The sequence below is a fragment of the Macrosteles quadrilineatus genome, unplaced genomic scaffold, assembly GCF_028750875.1.
Source record: "Macrosteles quadrilineatus isolate MER2022 unplaced genomic scaffold, UCM_ALF_1.0 Scaffold_9__3_contigs__length_116548681, whole genome shotgun sequence".
NCBI classification, from domain to species: domain Eukaryota; kingdom Metazoa; phylum Arthropoda; class Insecta; order Hemiptera; family Cicadellidae; genus Macrosteles; species Macrosteles quadrilineatus.
In genome coordinates, this window is record NW_026542602.1 from 54,475,985 (window position 1) to 54,495,383 (window position 19,399).

At 34.8% G+C, this 19,399-nt stretch overlaps 1 protein-coding gene across 3 annotated transcripts in view; it reads left to right on the forward strand.

Moving 5' to 3' along the window:
* The window catches only part of LOC129002031 (zinc finger protein ZFP2-like), a 32,549-nt gene extending 15,456 nt beyond the window's left edge, over positions 1-17,093 (forward strand). Inside the window, exons 2-6 of one of the 3 annotated variants that reach the window (XM_054429530.1) lie at positions 4,190-4,294; positions 6,685-6,900; positions 7,863-8,816; positions 10,701-10,850; positions 11,611-17,093. In XM_054429530.1, the coding sequence (XP_054285505.1) occupies positions 4,207-4,294; positions 6,685-6,900; positions 7,863-8,816; positions 10,701-10,850; positions 11,611-12,308 (2,106 nt within the window). In that variant the 5' untranslated portion in view covers positions 4,190-4,206 and the 3' untranslated portion in view covers positions 12,309-17,093. Of the gene's footprint in view, positions 1-4,189; positions 4,295-5,042; positions 5,265-6,684; positions 6,901-7,862; positions 8,817-10,700; positions 10,851-11,610 lie in introns of those variants that run through there. The other 2 variants (XM_054429532.1, XM_054429531.1) reach the window with 2 other exon arrangements.
* The last annotated feature ends 2,306 nt before the right edge of the window (positions 17,094-19,399 follow it).

Genomic DNA, 19,399 nt, shown 5'->3' on the forward strand with positions numbered 1-19,399 from the left:
TTTATGGTCTATTATATAAATAATATTGAACTGATTAATTTAACAAATGATCATTGTTAATTTATTGCTCACAACAACAATTAGGCTATTTATGTACTGTACATTTATGTTTTATGTTTTACATTTATGTTTTATATGTTTGTTTTGTGCTGTAACCTAAACGATATTAAATAGAGATTTGATCATATTGTCATAGCATCTCTTTATAAGAAATCTGTCCGGAGTATGTGCAATTTTGGTTTATTAAACTTATTGGTAAATTGGTGTAAGATTTGTAATGACTCAAAATTCAATGTTTATAATTATAGTCCTTATTTTAATTTCAAACTCAATCTTGTTATATTTTCAATATTTATCCATGTCCATTGTTAATATTATTAAAACCATATTGTCTCAACATATATATAATTGTTAATCAAAATTTATTCATTGGCTTATTCAAAAATTATTATTCAAAAACAAATCCTCCAATCAGAACACCATCCATCTGGGTTCAAGATTATTAATAAAATTCAACCATGTTTTTATTTATGTGAACCCCATAACTTGATATGATTTACAACAATGAAAAGGAGAGTGCAGTTTAGCTATTCAAGAAGAGCACATAGAAACTATATTAGTTGTGAAATAAATTATGAAAATATAAAGTAAAGTATTGGCAAAATATCCAAATTAAGTTAACCGAAGAAAGAAGAATTTAAGCCTTTAAACTAAGAAGAAAATTATTATTACAGAAGATTGGTGAGAACATTCCATTTATTAACTCAGACTAGACTCTTCAAGCATCCATTTGGACCCAATTTACCTCCATTAATTAAAATCAAAATCATTCCTATTTAATTTATTGTTTTTGAAAGATTATTAAATTTATAATTTACCATACTCATTGAAAATTTAAATTGGAAATCTTTTGATTCGGCCAGCACGAATCCCCACCCCTGAACAATTTTTTGTAACCCTATATTAATCATTTAACTTATGTACCATTAAACCTCATGCTTTAAAACCTCTGTCCTCAAATTATTATTGTTTAAGATAAGATTAGAATACAAACCATATTAAGGGTTTATTTCAGATTGTTTTAGGTTTATTCGTAATCCGGACGCATACGAAGTTGAAGCTTTTGCTTTGGTATTAACAGTCAAGTAAAATAAATAAATAATTGAAATAAATAAATAATTAAATAATCTTATAAATTTAAGAAAATGGGTTATTCGTTTGGCTCTGCTACCCGACCATTTTTATTATTGAGGTCTCAAATTAAAGGTATGCACGCACAGATTTGCCATCAAGCATCGGCGTATATTTTTCTATTACTGTATCTCACTCGGCTTATACGTAAACGAAATTGCTCCCCATGTTTTTCTTATGGGAGTTAAATTTGGTTTTCATGATTTTCTTCGTTAGGCTAAACAAATCATGTTAACAATTTAATTTTCGAGTTGTTCTAATTCTTATAACGTAGTTTTCTAAAGTTATCTGTTGTGGCTGCCTAGAAATAATCGGACGTTTGTTTCTCCTTTGAAAATGTATTGATAATTATAGTAGTGGTATTTAATTATGTTACAAGACTATGACAAATTGCCAATTATTGAGTCAACTTGGTCCCCACGGTCTTGATCCCCACAGGCTTCGCATATGTGGGCCCTGTCGATTTTCAGAAATTACGTTCATTCTGTATCTATTATTCTTTTGTTATGAATTGCTTTTGATTTTATTTATTTGATTTAATTTTACTATGGTATTTTTCCGGACAAACTCCATTAAACATATAGCACGGGTCGAGGTTAATTTAACAACTTAAAACTAATTCATTCAACAATAGTTTACCTGAAAACTATTTTACTAATATTTGTTTAAAGTTTTACAGAATACACTTACACATGATGCTATTGTATGTTTTTATTTATACATGATATAGGTACTTACAACAAAACTTGTGAATTTTTGTGTTTATTTATACATTTATTGTATGGCAACAACGTAAACTTAAAGATAGGAGCGAGTGTATGCAATTCCAAGATAGAGTTTAGTATTCACCGATCCTACGATAGTTTAAGAGTATATTTCGTACCTAGGGCCGAAAATGACTTTTTTTCAGCTCGGGATCATTTTTAAGTTCGAGACGAAGATGAAATCGGTCCGTGGCACGATTGCTGTTTTTCACCAAACTATACAAAACTGAGAAAATATATCAATAATGTAGGCAAGCATGTTTCTTTACAACCTTTTTATCAGCTCGTGAACATCACAGAGAAAATATCCGCATATCGGTGGAAATGTATTTTCCTGTCGATCTACAGAATGCCTTTATAAATTAAAATAGGCTAAAAAGACATAAAAAAAGAATTACAAATGTTTAAAACTAACATGGGTTTAACGGGTTGCTATGCTGGTGACGAAATAACAACTAATTATGAAAATAAAATCAAAACAAATGGAACATATTCCAATCACATTTATTATTTACAGTGTATGTTAAATGGAGAAGTATGTGTAGTACATTGCATAGTTTTTGTCGAGTTTTCAACCGCTGGACCTCAACTTCATTGTTCATTGATCACTGGGAAATCCATTGTAAACTATAGGATATGCACACTAATCAATGCAAATACTTTAAGGTTATGTGAAAAAATATTTAAAGGAATCAGCAAAAATAGTAATACATAATTGCTGGGCAGCGGTCTATTGCAATTCATTAGGGATATACTGCTTGTATATTTAATGATATATATAAATGTTTTAATTAAATAAGCGATTTTCGGTACTAGGGCTGGAAAATTTTAATCACAACTATAGCTGCCATTTCGACCCTGGACAGCAATGCGTAGCTTTCAGCCTCCAATTAACGTCTGTAAAACTACTAAAACATCGTATTGCGGTGAAAAATATTTGCCAATCATACTCAATCGACTCGGAACACTGCAGTTCCTGATTTAATTAAGGGTATTATTAAAAAGTACTCGTGCAGTAATCAATTAAACAGGGTAACGAATTGAAGGATAGATACAACTAGACTATAAGGACGCAAAATACGCGTAGGTACAACTAGACGTAGGGTAATCCTCCTAGGGACTACTAGACGGAGGGACCACTAGTCGTAGAGACTACTAGTCGTAGGGACTACTAGTCGTAGGGACAACTGGTCGCATCCGTACAAGCTAGGTGATACTACTTGTCGGTGGGATACACGTCTAGTTGTACCTACGTCTACTTGTACCTACGTCTAGTTGTACCTCCTAAAAATCTGCAAGTACAACTAGTCGGGTGAGCCACCGTCTACTTGTACCTACGTCTAGTTGTACCTACGACTAGTTGTCCCTAGGCCTCGAGGTACAAGTAGACGGAGGGACAACGAGACGGAGGGACAACGAGACGCGGTCCCTTTAGGACACTACAGACACGTTGGGCTCTAGTGTAAGTCCTCTACATGGATCTACTTTGTAAACAATTATTTATTGGTTAAATTTAAACTAAACCATATAAATTTATGTTTGGACAAATAAAACAAATCTTAGTTTGTTGAGTTTGGTTTAGTCATATAGGCTACTAACCGAGAGTGTTTAATCTATGGTTTAGTTTTGCCAATGACAACTGATAGTGGCAGTTAAAGTAGGTTTCTATTACTTGTCTGTGGAGTTGCTGATTTGAACATTCCTTAAATTAAATAAGAGTAGAGTGACATATAGTACAAATGATATATTTTAACTGTAATTACACGTGTAGTATTGCCGTATACAATACAATACACAAACAACACACAATAGACAAACAAAAATTAAAATACGTACCTATATGATATTATATGTACCAAAGAAGTTTTAGAAAATATGTATATATTGGAGGAGGAGGTCTGGTTCTTATAGTGTTGTCAATGACAGTTGAAAAGATAATGATTGATTTTACTTGTCCGTGAAACTGTTTAAATAATCACTCATTATTGAAGATAATTATTGGTGTGTACTTATGGCATATTTTTAACTGTGGTGATATCACAATGATTATTTTAAAGTACCGGTATACAATAGGTATTTTATATTGAAATATATTTATCTTAACTAAGCTTTGAAGGAAATTGTAACTACTGTTTATCCACATAACTGACATTACTTACCTGTACCGGAACTAATTCCTTGCCTTCAGGATATCTTATTTATTGTATTTCATCTGAGGGCATGTTTTGTTGTAGGAGAAGGCGGTGATGACATGGCCATCAACTTCTCGGCTTCCTTCGCCGCCTGCCTGGCCGCGGGCCTCAAGGTGCCTCGCCAGTTCATGTACTGCATCGCCCAAGGTATTGAAATAATAGCCATAGATGTTAATTAGTCCTTTATGGTTGAACGAAACAAAGTTGTTGGACTGTCAGTGCTATTTGCGTGATTCTTTTCCAACCAAAACCAAGCCCCTGACTACTGAGACAAAACACAAAAAACTAGGAACTGTTGGTGTATTGTTAATATTTTTTGTACGGTATATACGCTAATATCATAGGCATAAAGTTAATGATTTTGAGCAATAAAATAGGTTTGGTATTTAGAGCAAAGTCAATGTGAGTTGAGCTATTTATTTACTCTTATAAAACGGATACAACGTTTTACAAATATTTTATGTATAAAGAAGAAGTGAGAAATTTTGTTTTTGAAAGTAACATAAAATAAACTATTTTAGTAAAATGTAGCAATAATTTACTAATAAGCTCACTACATGAGACTATAACTATAGACTAACCAACACAAGGGAGTATGTTTTATCTATGCTATAACATAGATAATTCAATAAAACAATAACAAAACAAATTTGAGTTAGATTTTTTTTCAGTGTTTAACTTGGGGTGTAATTAACAGGATAAATGTAATGTAGTCAGTATATATTAAATTAATTATATATTTTACAGTTTATGTTGACAGTTAGTGGTTTTAGTTTTTTATAGTATGGAAAACGTACGTCTACTGTCTTGTTGGTATACATGGCACTAGCCACAAGCCAGCTGTGTAGCAGACGACTTACGCGCAAGACGTTTCCCGTGTCCCGGTACTGTATTAGCTGAAATGAACTAGGTAAACAAATCGATAATGTGTAATAACCTCTGTCTGTGTAAAGTAAGCTGTGAATTAAAATTGGTTTTTAAAATGTGCCACTACAAATTTGTCATGAATTCCGTGAGTTATTGCAAAATATTGGGCGGTAAAATGTGATTTTGCCTTTTGTAATGGCTGTCACCTATATCATAATTCATCCCTCCCCTTACACAGGAATGCAGCTGGGTTAGTGTTTAACTTAAACAAGTTTTAAATACATTCCTCTCCCTTAAATGTTGTATTTAGTTGATTCATTCTATCTAATATTTATTTAATATAGTCAAGAGCTCAACATAGTTATTGAAATGTATTCTCGAGTCAGACTTATTAATAGCCTAAGTATAAACTGATTTAGGCCTAGCCAGATTTAAAAATGAAACATTCCTAAGTTAGCTAGCCTAGATGGTTATTCTTAAACTTTAGTCAAATCTAATGACTAACCCCTAGCCAGCACAAAGTATTAAGCTCAAACTGGAGGTGTGCTGTATCTATAACATTACGAAGACCTAGGCCATACCAGGGTCAGCATCAAAAATTCAAAGGTAGCCTATCGATTATTAATCAATATTTTCAATTTGATAGTTTCAATCAATATTAGCAAAGCCCAGTTAAGAAACTGTACCCGGTATTTTAATAAGTTGGAAAACAAAAAGATAAGTTACACTAATGACCTTATCATCTTGACATAAACTGTACAGTAGGCTAATCTTAGGGTAACTTACGTCTGATAAGTATTCAGTTCGATAAAAACTAAATTCTGAGTTGACCCTCTACCAGCCACTAATTTTGGCTGTTGGCAGGGACTCTTTAATTAATATCATAACCCCCAAAAATTCCACTACCCTAGAAAACCAATGTCCCATGGCTAAAAGCAAAGATGAATTAAAAATTCTATGAAAATTAAATTCAATCAAATTATAATTAGAGACCAGATTTAAAGTGTAACTTAACTTATGCCACTCGGTGGACCAGGGCCCTGGAACACAAGAGGTTTTAGGTTTGTTGGGGGCGCAATAATCTCTTGGGCCCATAGCATGTCACATGCAAACGCAGGCCTATGGTTTCTCCTACTTTTTTTAAGAAAAAACAGTACTCCCCTTTAGGACCTACAAAAAATTCAAAATTTTAAAATTAAACTTCAATTTTACAATCTTTGCCTATGGTGTTTTGTAAAAATATTATTACTGAGGTTTTTAAGGGAAGTCAGTCCAAACGCGTAAAAGTTAAATTGTGAATGTGTTGTGAAGATTGAACCTGATTCCTCTCGTACCAAATTCCAAGACGCTAACCACTAGGCTATCAACACACCCTAAGTGATGGCTCAAAGCATTTGGCAAATAATTCAGTAGATAATTCAATAAAAACCAATCGACAACCATACTTATGAAATTATGATTATTAAGTGATAGGCCTAACCTACAAGATTTCAACTTTATCTTTACCCACGCCACGGCAGACAGTTCCTTGGTGCATAGCTTTTTTTCAACTGTTCTAACTTTTTACTAAAAGTTTCTATCTGATTGGGCGTGGTGAAGAAGGTTTTAGGCTACTGTAAGTTAACTTGTATTTTAAGAAGGAAGAGTCTAACTGATTGTTGTATTTCCAGACACAGGAGCTCCCTATGTGCTGTACAAGGATGGGATGGAGCGGGGCGGCATGCAGTTGCCAGGGATGCAGTGGGGGACCCCCACAGTGGGGGTGGGGGACACATACATACCCCCGCAGGGCTCATCCAGCTCTGGCAGTCCTCCTGTCACTCCTCATCCTCACGAGGCTCCTACGCCCTCCCCGTACACCGAGCCTGTCAACCATACACTGCAGGGTAAGTACCATCAGAACTGAATATAATCTTTGACCAATGAATACAAACCTTGTAAGAAGCAAAACGCTGTATGGGAAAAAGTCAGACTGGATTTTGCCGGCTAAATGAGCTTTGCGCGGCCGTCACTAGGTAAGCGCTAACTAGGGAGGCGTTTCTCTCTCGCCTCCCTCCCTACGCCGATTCTTTTCTCACTCACACTGCTGTGGGGTCCCATCGACGCAATAGTAGTGCCTAACCTACAAAGTGGCCACCCAAAAACTTGCCAAAATTCAAAAATCCTAGGCTGAATTTTCAACATGAGCATTTCACTTCTTATAAGGTTTGTATTCGCTTTGACTAAGGATAGAAGTCAGTGTTGCCAGATTGAGCAATGTAAATAAATGCAGAAGGAGTCCAAAATTATCATATTTGGGGCAAAATTATGCTTCTTAAAACATATTTTGTGTTTTGATGTCAATGTGCAATCCAGAGGATGATATTACCAAAATTTGACCCTCTTTGCTGTTGCTGTTTGCTGCTCTGGTGTCTTTAGAAGTTGAAATTCCATCCTTATTTAAAGTTGTAACTACACCTATGAAATTGTAAAGTTAGAACAAAAATGGATGTGGTTGAATTGAGGCACCTATAGACCGTTGAAGTAAATTACTAATTTCTACAGAATAGCCTATACCAACTTATTAAACCAGCCAAGTTGAAAGTACAACCTATTGTCAACTATAGCGTCTTTTGTGCCATCATTAATCTCATTAATTTATGCCTAAGACAAATTAAGGGAGGAAATTAATCGGGCAGCAGCAAGAGTGTCCAATGAATTGCAGCTCATAACCGACAATCCAATTTTACTTGTCTCTCATCTCAACAATTAATTAGTTAGTATAAAAAACATCTGCAAATATTTTAGAACTAAGTTACTAATTATTTATTTCGTTAATTATTTATTTTAATTAAATATTTTGTTTCAGTGAATGGAACATCACAACAAGAAGACGACTTAGTCAATCAGTCGGTCGTCCAACAACAAATGGTGCAGAGTCAGCAACAACAGGCCCAAACGATCCAACAAACGCAAACTATGCAGCAGCAAACACAGAGTATTCAGCAACAGACACAAAGTATACAACAGACACAAAGTATACAACAAACACAAGCAATACAGCAAAGTCAATCATTACAACAAACACAGTCGATACAAACTCAGGATATGCAACAGATGCAACAAGATATGTTACCTCAGCAACAGACGACGTTGCAAAGTCAGCAAGTTCAGGTGCAACAAGACCCAGTGCAAGTACATCAGCAACTAGCAGTTCAACAACTAGTAGTGCAACCTCAGCAAACGCAACAAGAACATTCACCCAATGGACTGCTGGAGCCGGACAGACAGTGCTTCTCCATGCAGCCGGACATGTCCCAGTACTACACCCGGCCACACATGCTCAGTCCGGGCAGCTTCATGTCGTATCTCAAGCAGCCAGGAGTCATGCTGACAACGCTCAATGCGGTGGACGCGACCAACGACTTCTCCAACATGCCGGACCTCGTCAACCAGCAGACTGTCAACGGAAAACTGGGAAAATCTGAACTTCGGCTCTTCAAGTGTCTCACCTGTGGGAAAGACTTTAAGCAGAAATCAACGCTTTTGCAGCACGAGCGTATACACACGGACTCGAGGCCCTACGGATGCACGGAGTGTGGGAAACGATTCAGGCAGCAGTCGCACCTCACGCAGCACTTGAGGATACACGCCAACGAGAAGCCCTTCGCCTGCGTGTACTGTGAGAGGACCTTCCGGCAGCGAGCGATCCTCAATCAACACCTGCGCATTCATTCGGGTGAGAAGCCCTTCGGCTGCCCTGAGTGTGGGAAGCGGTTCCGGCAAAAGGCCATTCTGAATCAGCACGTCCGAACGCACCAAGGCGAGCCAACCCTTGATTAGCTTCCTCTTTCCTCCCTATTCCTTTCCTTCCAAATCCTCTCTCTTTCAACACCCCCCGGTCCTCCCTACTGTTCAGGCTCATAGCAGTAGTCCTGTCTATCCATCCTTTCTCTATACATCCTGATTTTCTCCATCCTTCCATCAGCTTTTTCCTCAGCTATCAATCCAGCTGTGACACAGCGTGTGGATTTCAAAATTAACTGTTGGAAATATTTTGGAGATTATAGTTACCAAGCTCAACATTAGTTACCAATTTTAAGGCTAGACTATTTTTACGTAATCTCAGAAGGAAATGTAATATATTAGTCATTTGTCATTACCCTTCGTTTAAAGGCTATTGTTTCATTAAATAATCTTACACACAAATGCTTTTGACTTATTCCTTGATTCGTGGTTTCAAATCGAAGATATTTTGTTTCAGTAGCATAAACTAATCATCATCGATTTGCGACTCTTTGTGACTTTCTTTCAATGAAAAAATTTGTGTAGGCCTACCTCGATAAAGAGTTTTTTGATAAAGAGATTTTCAAATAAAATGATTTTTGTAGATTTCCTTTTCAATCTAATAAAGAATTGAAACATTCAAGATTTTGTGCTACGGACAGTCGGTTGGTTTTTTACTATGATAATAATAGGCTAATTCGGCATATTTCAGGGGTAGTGTGGATGGGAAGACGTTTTTTGAGGTTCAGTATGACAGTGAATGAATGAGTAAATTAGCCATTGATTATAAACAGACATAATAGAAACAGTTTCTGCTAGGTACTTTTTACCTTTCACAGTAAAAACTACAATTTAGGAGATAAACTAGGAATTCAAGTCCAATCTTGAACATGTTTAGATTTGTGACAACTCCTTACATAAAAATGCAATTTTAAGACTACAATTTTCTACTGTTGAAATTGTGTTAGGAACAGCCCTTGATAGTATTTTGATCTCTCTTGAGTGCACAAAATGAGAAGGATTTGAGTAAATACAATTTAAATCCCTTTTCACATTCATTACTCGTTTATTTTATGGAAAATATAAATTTAGTCGAAACAACACTTTGAAGCTCGTGATTAACATTTTCAAAAATACATTTATTGCTTACCGTCCTGATGAGCTAAAATAGGTAAGTGAATTTGATAAATTGTATTGGTTTGATACAATTGGTACGACAATCCATTTAATAGAACAACAAAAATTAGTGTTGTGTACAAATACCAAAAATTATTGCCATTTTCTTTCCAACATAACACATAATATGTAGTTTTCATCACTAATTCCTGATTAAGGTCAGTTTCAGTTTGCTCCCGACATAAAGAATGAGCATTTTTTTCTGTCTATATGAACAAATTAACAAATAAAGATGGTTTTTTTGTTAGTTGATGCATGAACGTCTTAGGTAAAAGTTGTGTTTTCTGTTGAATTGTATAGGCTAGTTTAATGAGGGATTTGAAGTCAAAAATATCATTTTGACTATAAAAATTACTCAAATTGTTTTGAGATAGTATTTTCCTAGAATCTTTTAGAAGAAATGCAATGATTTTTGTGCTAAAACTTTAAAGACATATATTTTACCGCCCAAAGTGTAAAATTTTAATAAGATGGCTTTCTCTGTTGATGTTTTTTAGTCATCTCAGTCACATTCATAATTTTAGAAATCTTAAAAGATCTAGGTCTTTAATATTTTCCTACTAAATATAATGTGACATTGTTATAATACTTATACTGTAACTCTTACACTTGACAATTTAAAAAGTTGACTATGTAACATTACTTACTGATTACTTTTATTGAAGAATTTCTATAGATTACAAAGTGTATAAAGTAAGTCTGTGTTTGCAATGATGGACGGACTAACGATGTTGTAATGTTACAGACGTCAGTCCGCACTTGGTTTACAAGAACGGACAGTTGTGGCCCCAGGACGTTCCGTTCCCCTCGGAGAAGGAACAAGGCTACGAGAACGGAGACATTCAAGGGTTTTCTCCTGACAACCAGTTTCCTGCGTACTTCAAAGATGCCAAAGGTAAGTTTGAAATTAGTAAAATTTTTCAAACTCCCTTAGTAAAGTAATTTGTGTGTTGGGAGTAAAGAAAATGTTATAACAGTAAAGATAATTAAAATCACATAGTTTTTTGGGTTTGTAGCTTTTAAAGACATTTTAGATGTTATTCTAGTACTCATATAATAGTTTCTTGGTTTTACTCAAAGGATTGATTGATATTAAAACTTAAAGCAATTTATTATAGGAAAATAAAAAGACGCACAATAACAATTCGTCAGGGTTTTTTAAAACTATTTTCTATACCACAAGTTCATCAAAAATTATTTAAATTTGAGCAAATTAAATGTACACACTAGAACCATAGATGAAGTTATATAATCTAGAACGATGAAATAGAAGCCATTACTTACGACAATGATATTTGCAGCGATTACTTTAGTCAAATTACTTGTTGGTGCGCTTTTTATACCTTTTTATGATAGGAAGCTATTTTAAAATATATTTATTGTGTCTATGGCAGTTGAAATTGTCCAAACCCTAAAATGCACAATACACATTATAAAAATGCTCGGTGCTTTTATCAGCCTTGACGACACGGCTGCTGGCCGAAATGATCTTAATAACACAACCCTCAAGAAGATCCCCTCGATAATAAGACTTTTCCTAATCCTCCTGTGACACTTCCAGGTTCTACTGTATAACCTGTTATTTTGCTTGCTCATCATAACTGTAAAAGAGATGTTGATTCTAAGAAATAAAGAACTTAATAATGTGATTGCAGGGATGACACATGGCGTGTTTGGTCAAGGCAAGATGTTGCCTGATGTGATACAACACGGCCGCAGCGCCGGCATGCCACTCTACGTGCGTTGTCCGATCTGCCAGAAGGAGTTCAAACAGAAGTCAACGTTACTGCAACACGGCTGTATACACATAGAGTCCAGACCCTACCCGTGCGGCGAGTGCGGGAAACGGTTCCGACAACAATCGCATCTGACGCAACATCTGCGCATCCACACTAACGAGAAGCCCTACGCTTGTATATACTGTGGCCGGAACTTCCGTCAGAGGACCATCCTCAACCAGCACGTCCGGATACACACCGGCGAAAAGCCTTACAAGTGCAACCAGTGTGGGAAAGACTTCCGGCAGAAGGCCATTCTCGACCAACACACGCGAACGCATCAGGGCGACCGGCCGTTTTGTTGCCCCATGCCCAACTGCCGAAGACGTTTCGCGACTGATCAGGAGGTGAAGAGGCACATCGAGAACCATATGAACCCCCACGCCAGCAAACGCAGAATGGATGTGAAGCAAAGAGCGTCCCCTAACGTTACCGTCAACACTGTGGTTAAACCGGAACTTTACTTCCCGCAGTGCTACTCAAGCGCCCCAGTCTACCAGTACGCTCCCTCCCCCCAAATGCAGGACTTTAAGCCTCCCCCCTCCTTGCCCCCCACCCCCACTGTGGTCCAATGACTAGTGGCCGAGACTGACAGTAAACCCTTCGATGCTCTTCCTTGCTGGCCCTTAGAAATCACAAATATTTAGATCTATAATTTGTCATACCATCACATAAAAGGCGCTTTTAAAATGCAAAAATATTTATGTCTAAATTTTGTGTAGTAATATACCCAGTTTTACAAGTAACCAGAATTTTATGAGAGAGATACAAAATTTGTGAGTTGCAACTATTGCTTGAACAATCTTAGACTAATAGTTTAATTTTAAATACAAATTTAAGATTTTTATCTAAATAGTTTGGGATATTCTTTAGTACCTGTAATCAAATTACAGTACCTGTAAAACTTTAACTAGTTTCTGTATTTTTTAATAAAATGATCTGTTCTAAACGAGTAATATTAAGTTAAACACATTTCATATAACATTAGTAAAAGAGTTGTGAAATTCACTACCAATAAGGTGACTGAAACTTAGAAATACTCTCCTTAATCCCATCTCATTGTGATATTGCAACTACATACACTCAAATAATATTTTAACCATCTGCATCAAATATTTAGGATTTAGACTGATTTGAAATAGTTTAACTTACGGTGCTAACAGCACTACGAGCAATATGTGAACGTGTGATATCAGAAGAACCATATTCTATTGGTAGTTCTAGGATAAGTTAGTGCCTGTGAGAAGGAAGTCGGGGTATCCAAGATTTTCACAAACGTAAATATTGTGAAGACTGTCCTCTTATATTATTAGGTAAAGACGTTAAAAGACAGGGTTATTATGTAATATCGAATTAGGTTTACCTAGACACTTTTATAGCTTTAAAATACGGTATACTATTTGATTTATAAGTTCACTTTAAGTGAATCAAAATAGTTTTATCCAAGTTTGAGATACTTGCCAATATTTTAGAGTTGTTTCAGTTTTAAAATATTTTAAATTGTTTATATGTTGTTTAAAGTGTGGTGACAGTGTTTTAAAACGTGCAATATTAAGTTGTTATAGAGTTAAAGTGTGATTGTATCGTCTCTAATTTTATTAAGTTTAAAAGATACAAATTTGTTATGCTTCTTGACCTGCTATTTCATTGATTTAAATGCAAATACCTTTATTTTACAAATCTTTATTGGTGCCACTACTATTTATTTTTGTTAAAATGTATTAATAGTGCAATCAAGTTATTTCAAATTGAATACAGTATGTATATTTTTTATTTACTTGGTAAATAAGGAAGATCCTTAATATAAGGATTCATAATGATACAAAATTAATCGCTTTGTTTAACGGAGCGAAGCGAAGCTCTTTGGGATCGGCTTCAATGCAAACTTTCTAACACTATCACTGAATATACTGCTTTAGCAAAACTTACTAAGGTTGTTTCGACAAATGTTTGGAAGTTTTAAGACAAATCAATTTAAATTTTTGATAATGCCTATATAATTAAAAAAAAAGCAACTCAAAGTTTTTACATTTTAACACTGGCCTCATGGGTTGCCATGATGGTTACTAAATATTGACGTAAATGTAAACTAAACAAAGAATCAGAGGATATGTTTAAAATAAAGCTAATATACGGTCTAAACACAGTACAAAGTATAAACATTCGGATGATGACCACAGTACAGAGAAAATATTACACACCATTTGGAAACTACCACTTATCGTATGTACAGTATTTTACAGATTTTATACATTTAATCTAAATAAGGTTATAAAAAATAATATTTTTCTTTTGTGATTGGGAATTATAACAACTAAGTTACATGTGAAAGTGACAGCATTGTTAAACTCGCTCCTTAATAAAGTTTTATTCAGTTGTAGGCCATGATGCTAGATTTACACTTAGTACTTACCATTCTAGGAAATCTTTGTGCAATGAACTGCCACCACACAATGTGTATATATTTTATAAAAAGACGTTATATCCTTGTAAATAATTCACAGTATTTTATTGTAAAATTTTAGACTGTTAATGTTTTATCTTAATCTTAAGTATTGTACAAAGCTCAAGAAATATTTTTACTTTAGAATGATATTGTAAGATTAGTAAGTGAAAGAGCATGTAGGTTTACGTGTTCATAAATTTGGGATTCCATGTTTGAAAAATATCTTTTTGTAGGTGATCCAATGTTTTTTTCTTCTTCCATTGTTTGTTATGGTACATAGAAAACTATTTAATTTGGGTAAAGTTACCATTAGCTTAAATTCACATGACTGTAAAAATATATAATCTTGATTGTTTCTTAATCCACAACAGGATCTCTTAAAACCTTTACTTAAAACAAAATTTCAAATACAAAAGTCATTAACAGTTTCAGTTTTAAAATATGCAATTTAACTAAATTTGTTGTGGAACCTCTTTCATTCTATTTTTCACATATGGAATTCCACCTATTACCATTTTTCTTGTCTCGCAATTTTAATGTACATTGAGGCGGTATAATACTCAGTTGTTATTGTGTTGTTTTAAGTTTCTCGTTCATACGTAAGTCGGCTAGTTGTTGTTAGTTCTACGTTCCCAGAGTGAGCGATTGGTAAGTTGTGATAATTTATGCAAGCCATGGTGCTCTCTTTTAAATACCCGTTAGTTTATCGGTTTGTTCTAAACATATGCGTGTTGAATTTAAGGGTAGCTTTGACCATTTAAACTGAGGAAGCTAAAGAAGATTTAAAATTCTGATTTGAAACCATGTAAAATATACCGGAATCCACTTTTGATTTCTCTTGAACCTCACATTAGATAACAATTCTCAACGTTTCCCTCCCGTTTCGAATCCTTTGTGGCCTCGGATGGTTAGAAAGTTCACGTTTGTATGATTTTCCTACCACACCTACCTTGTTTGTTCGTAGCCTATTATCAAATGAGATACAGTTAATCTAACACTGTTGCATTTATTGTTTTTGGTGCTCCATTATTGTTCAGTATCCTACTGTTTCACAAATTTTTTACACATAATGCGTGGTTTTGAATGTATCCATTCATTTTTTACCAAAATTCTGAATTGTCTATTCTCGAGGTATCACAAACAAGGAGTCCACTAAAACATCACTTTGATATCAAATAAGTTTTCATATATTCCATCACAATATGTTGTTATCTCGTAGGTTAGGTTAGGTTTGTGCCATGTTAATGTTCGTTAACTGTCAGACTGAGATTGTGATGAATCCTCACTCTGGGTAATTTGATCCTGCCATATGATTGATTGCCGTGGAACCCGCTTTTGCACTAAACTAACTTTAAAACCAAATTTCCAGTAGCAATCAAAACGTGAACATTGAAATAATTAAAGTTATCGCATATTTAAGTAAAAAACTAGCTATATTGATTGTCACTGCCAGAGCCAGGAAATACTGTTCTTCACTTCATACAGATATTTATAATGCAAAATACCTTATTTAAAAATCTTAGAACTGTTGCCATATTATGAAATGGTAATTTATTATTTTACTATTTGTGGGGAGGAAAAATGCTTTAACACTCACACACACAGTAATCAACCGCACATTTAGCATGAAATGCAAAACTCATGCTTAGCAGACTGCTACCACCTCTCTGTTAGTTGAACACAGTTTTTAAATGGTTCGACTCAAAATAGTCCACCAGCTGTATCACCTGCGATTTATAGAATTTGTCGCACAATCTTGGCCATAAGCTTTATAAACATTCTTCTTCTTTACTTCATGTGGTAAAAACTATTTTTCTCTCAACTGCAACAGCGGCGGTTCCATGGCTCGTCACCATCCTTCCATTAGTTTGTAAGCATCGAGGTTCCCTGATATTGCTTTTTAAGTGTCTCATGGATACTTTATATTTTTATAAAGTTACTAATAGGTTGTATATAAAGTAAGTTTATGTGTTTGTTTACTTAAGTCCTCAAATTGATTTAGGTTTACGATGATTTTTATACTGATATTCTAGATTAGATTTTGATCTCGAAAGAGTTTGATTCAAAGAACGATCTTGTTTGTTGGTTATAGGTATTCACAAATTTATTTTAATCCTAAGTTTAACTAAAGAACTTTGTTATTCAAATCTGTTTTGAACTTGGTTAGGCATGTTTAGAATTTCCATGTATAGTCAAATTTGGCAATGAAGCATGGATATAAAAAAATTTAAATTAGGTATGAAAATGAAATTAGACACAACAAAGTAAACTATTAAAAAATTTTCCATGATGATCAAATAAAAAAAACTTTTTTTAAATTTTATGTCTACAATATTTGAATAGTATTTCAAACAATACACATTTAGTTCCCTTTTGATAATTTCACTTACCATAGTTTTTAGTTATTTAGTCTTTGAGTTACCAAACCTTCAAGCAAGATGGTTTCAAACTAATTTTCCTTTTCATGTATTGTTTGTTCTAAATTCTGATGATGTACAAAAGTCCCTTTTGGGCGTACAATCACGGATCAAGCTAATCTGAAAATACAGGATAACTCTTAGGATTATTTTAGCTCATCTCAAATGCAGATATAAACACTCTTTTTTATACCAGTTATCTTGAACCTGTTCCTATGTTAATATAACTCAAGAAATCACCATTCAACATTTTTAGCGACTATAAAGTCTCTTTATTTTAAAGCTATAATTTACAGTTAAATATTTTTTAACTTAGGCTTACATGTATTTCTATTTTTCAAACACAAATAAAATATTATGATGAGCTGCCAAAAATGTTGAGTTTAAAGGGTAAATTTTGCAATGCATTCAGCGTAGATTGCTGCCATAGACTTATGATTTTGTGAAATTCTCTTTAAATCTTGTAAGACATCCTAAAATGGTGATTAAAAATATTGACAGTGATAAGTGCTTTTCTATCATGCCTGAAATAAACCCTAACTCCCTACTGTATATAATATAAACCCCTATACTGGGTGACCCACGAAGAGGTTGCTAGTTTTTAATTGTTACTATCAATCAAGAAATTCATTCAACCAATACATAGGTTGCAAAACCCACTAATGGTTTGTCTGCACTTACACCAGACATATCGAAAACGCTACAGAATTGAAACTCTAAAGATAAAATAAATTAATATGTAAAATTAAAAAATACACTGAACACTCTCGTTTCGATTCTGATGAATAAGTACATGGCAGAGAGCAACAATATAAGGAATGAATTAGAAAAAAGATTCTGTGATTAAAAAAGTGAACAGTGACTTAAGGATATGAGTTTGAATAGGATTGAGGGGCAACCCTCTTTCCGAAGGGTCTGCTTCGGCAGCCGGCGAGCCTGATGACCTTAAGTCATCCGCCCATGATGTGCTAAAGGTTGATGCGTAAGCTTCGGCCTACATCATGGGGCCCGGGTATGTCCTGAAGGATAGGTACCGGGTAAGCAGTCAGGGGGCTTCGGTCTCATGACAACAAATAATAATAATAATAAAAAAAGGTTTTAATTCCATTTACTATTTGACAGCTATCCGATAATAATAATTATTTTAATTTTGTTAACTAAAGTAACCATGAAAAAAATAGAGTTCATCTGAAATGGTTTTGCAAATAAAAATATTAAAACTCAAACACATACCTTTGTTTTAATGATCCACCATTTTATTCTGATTGGTCGGAATAAAGTGGGTGGGTGGGGGAGTTTGATACAGTACACTCTTGATAATTCGTAATTGGTGGGCCAAGCAAATAAATTTAAATCGTCAAGAGTTTGTTTTCCTCAGAAATACTAGGTAATTTTTAATGATTCCTTAGTCAAGCGGCTGCAACTTTGATGTCGTTTTTGGCAGAAAAAATTCAAGTTTCACATTTGATAAATGAGGAGTATTGTTGTAAACCAAATATAAAGTCTCTTCTGGTCTAGGATATTCACCTTTTGTGGATCTTTTTCTTCCCACAGCGGTATTCACTCCAACAATTTGGTTTTTTTTTACAACATATTAAAAAGAATGTGAAACCTTTTCGGTGTTTTCTCTACCTACTGAGCATCTGTTGCTGCTGTGGAGTTTTAAGCTTGTAGCATGTCTGATGCGTCAAAATAGCAACCTCTTGATGGGACACCCTGCACCCAAGTGGTGCTAAAATAAAGTAAGAAAAACCTACTAGAAAACAACTTCTACGTTTCATGGAATCTTTAAGAAAATTGTAATGTGTGTTTTGGCACAAGGTATCTATGCTGCTTGAGAAACTACTGTTCATGAGAAGCAGACCAAAAAAGTTTCTCTTGAATACAGCAAAGTATTATTCTGTGCACTAATTATTACAATCTATATTATACTTGATACAATACGGGTTTTCTCTGCAACATCCCTTTTGTACTCGTTCTACTGAAGCAGGGTTTATACATCCCGTTCCCGATGGCCCTGTCAATATTCTCACCTGCTCGACAGAGCATTGTATTTACACGAACCCGTGCTCTACACCCGATCTGCGCTTGGCGTGTCACTTTCCTTCGTTGAAAAATGTCCTTATTAGCTAAAAATGTTTTTAGAAGTTTTCAAAGTGTAATGCAATGGCTCCGTGTTTATTCAAGCGGCAAGTTGTTGGAGTAGCACATTGGCAAGTCAAAAAGTATTTTCCATCTGTAGAGTGAATTCCATTTCGAAAACACAAAAATAAAAACTTGAAGCAAAAGGGAGTGAACACGTCCTGAAATACTTAAAGGTAACTCAGACACACGGTAACTCTGTCCAAGACAGAGAGATTTGCCTAAGTGTAGAAATTCGGATTTCAAGTGCAGTTCCAAGAGGAAGTGTAAGGGACTGGTCTATCCCACCTTTCCTCCCTAAATAGGCTGGAAATCTCTCCCGACCTTCCTACCTGGTCGCGGGCCAAAATGTGACCAGGAGCATGGATTTACACCATTGGATTTGAAGACCGATCTAGGGCCGTGTGAACCGGGCTACAGGCTTTAACTGAGTTTTATAATTAAAGTGTCACTCTATAGCTTAAGATCTAGGTCAGGAAGACTTGTTAGTTTAAAGTTTATATCCATTGGGGCTTCGCCCCCTCCGCCATTGGTTTATTTCTAGGATGTGCTAGTTTTAGTCTTCGGTTAAAATATCCGTTTTTGATCTTCCTGAACCCAATAAAGTGGTTTTTAAAGTGATGTCTGTGTATGGAGCAGAGACCACACAAGTTTTCTGATT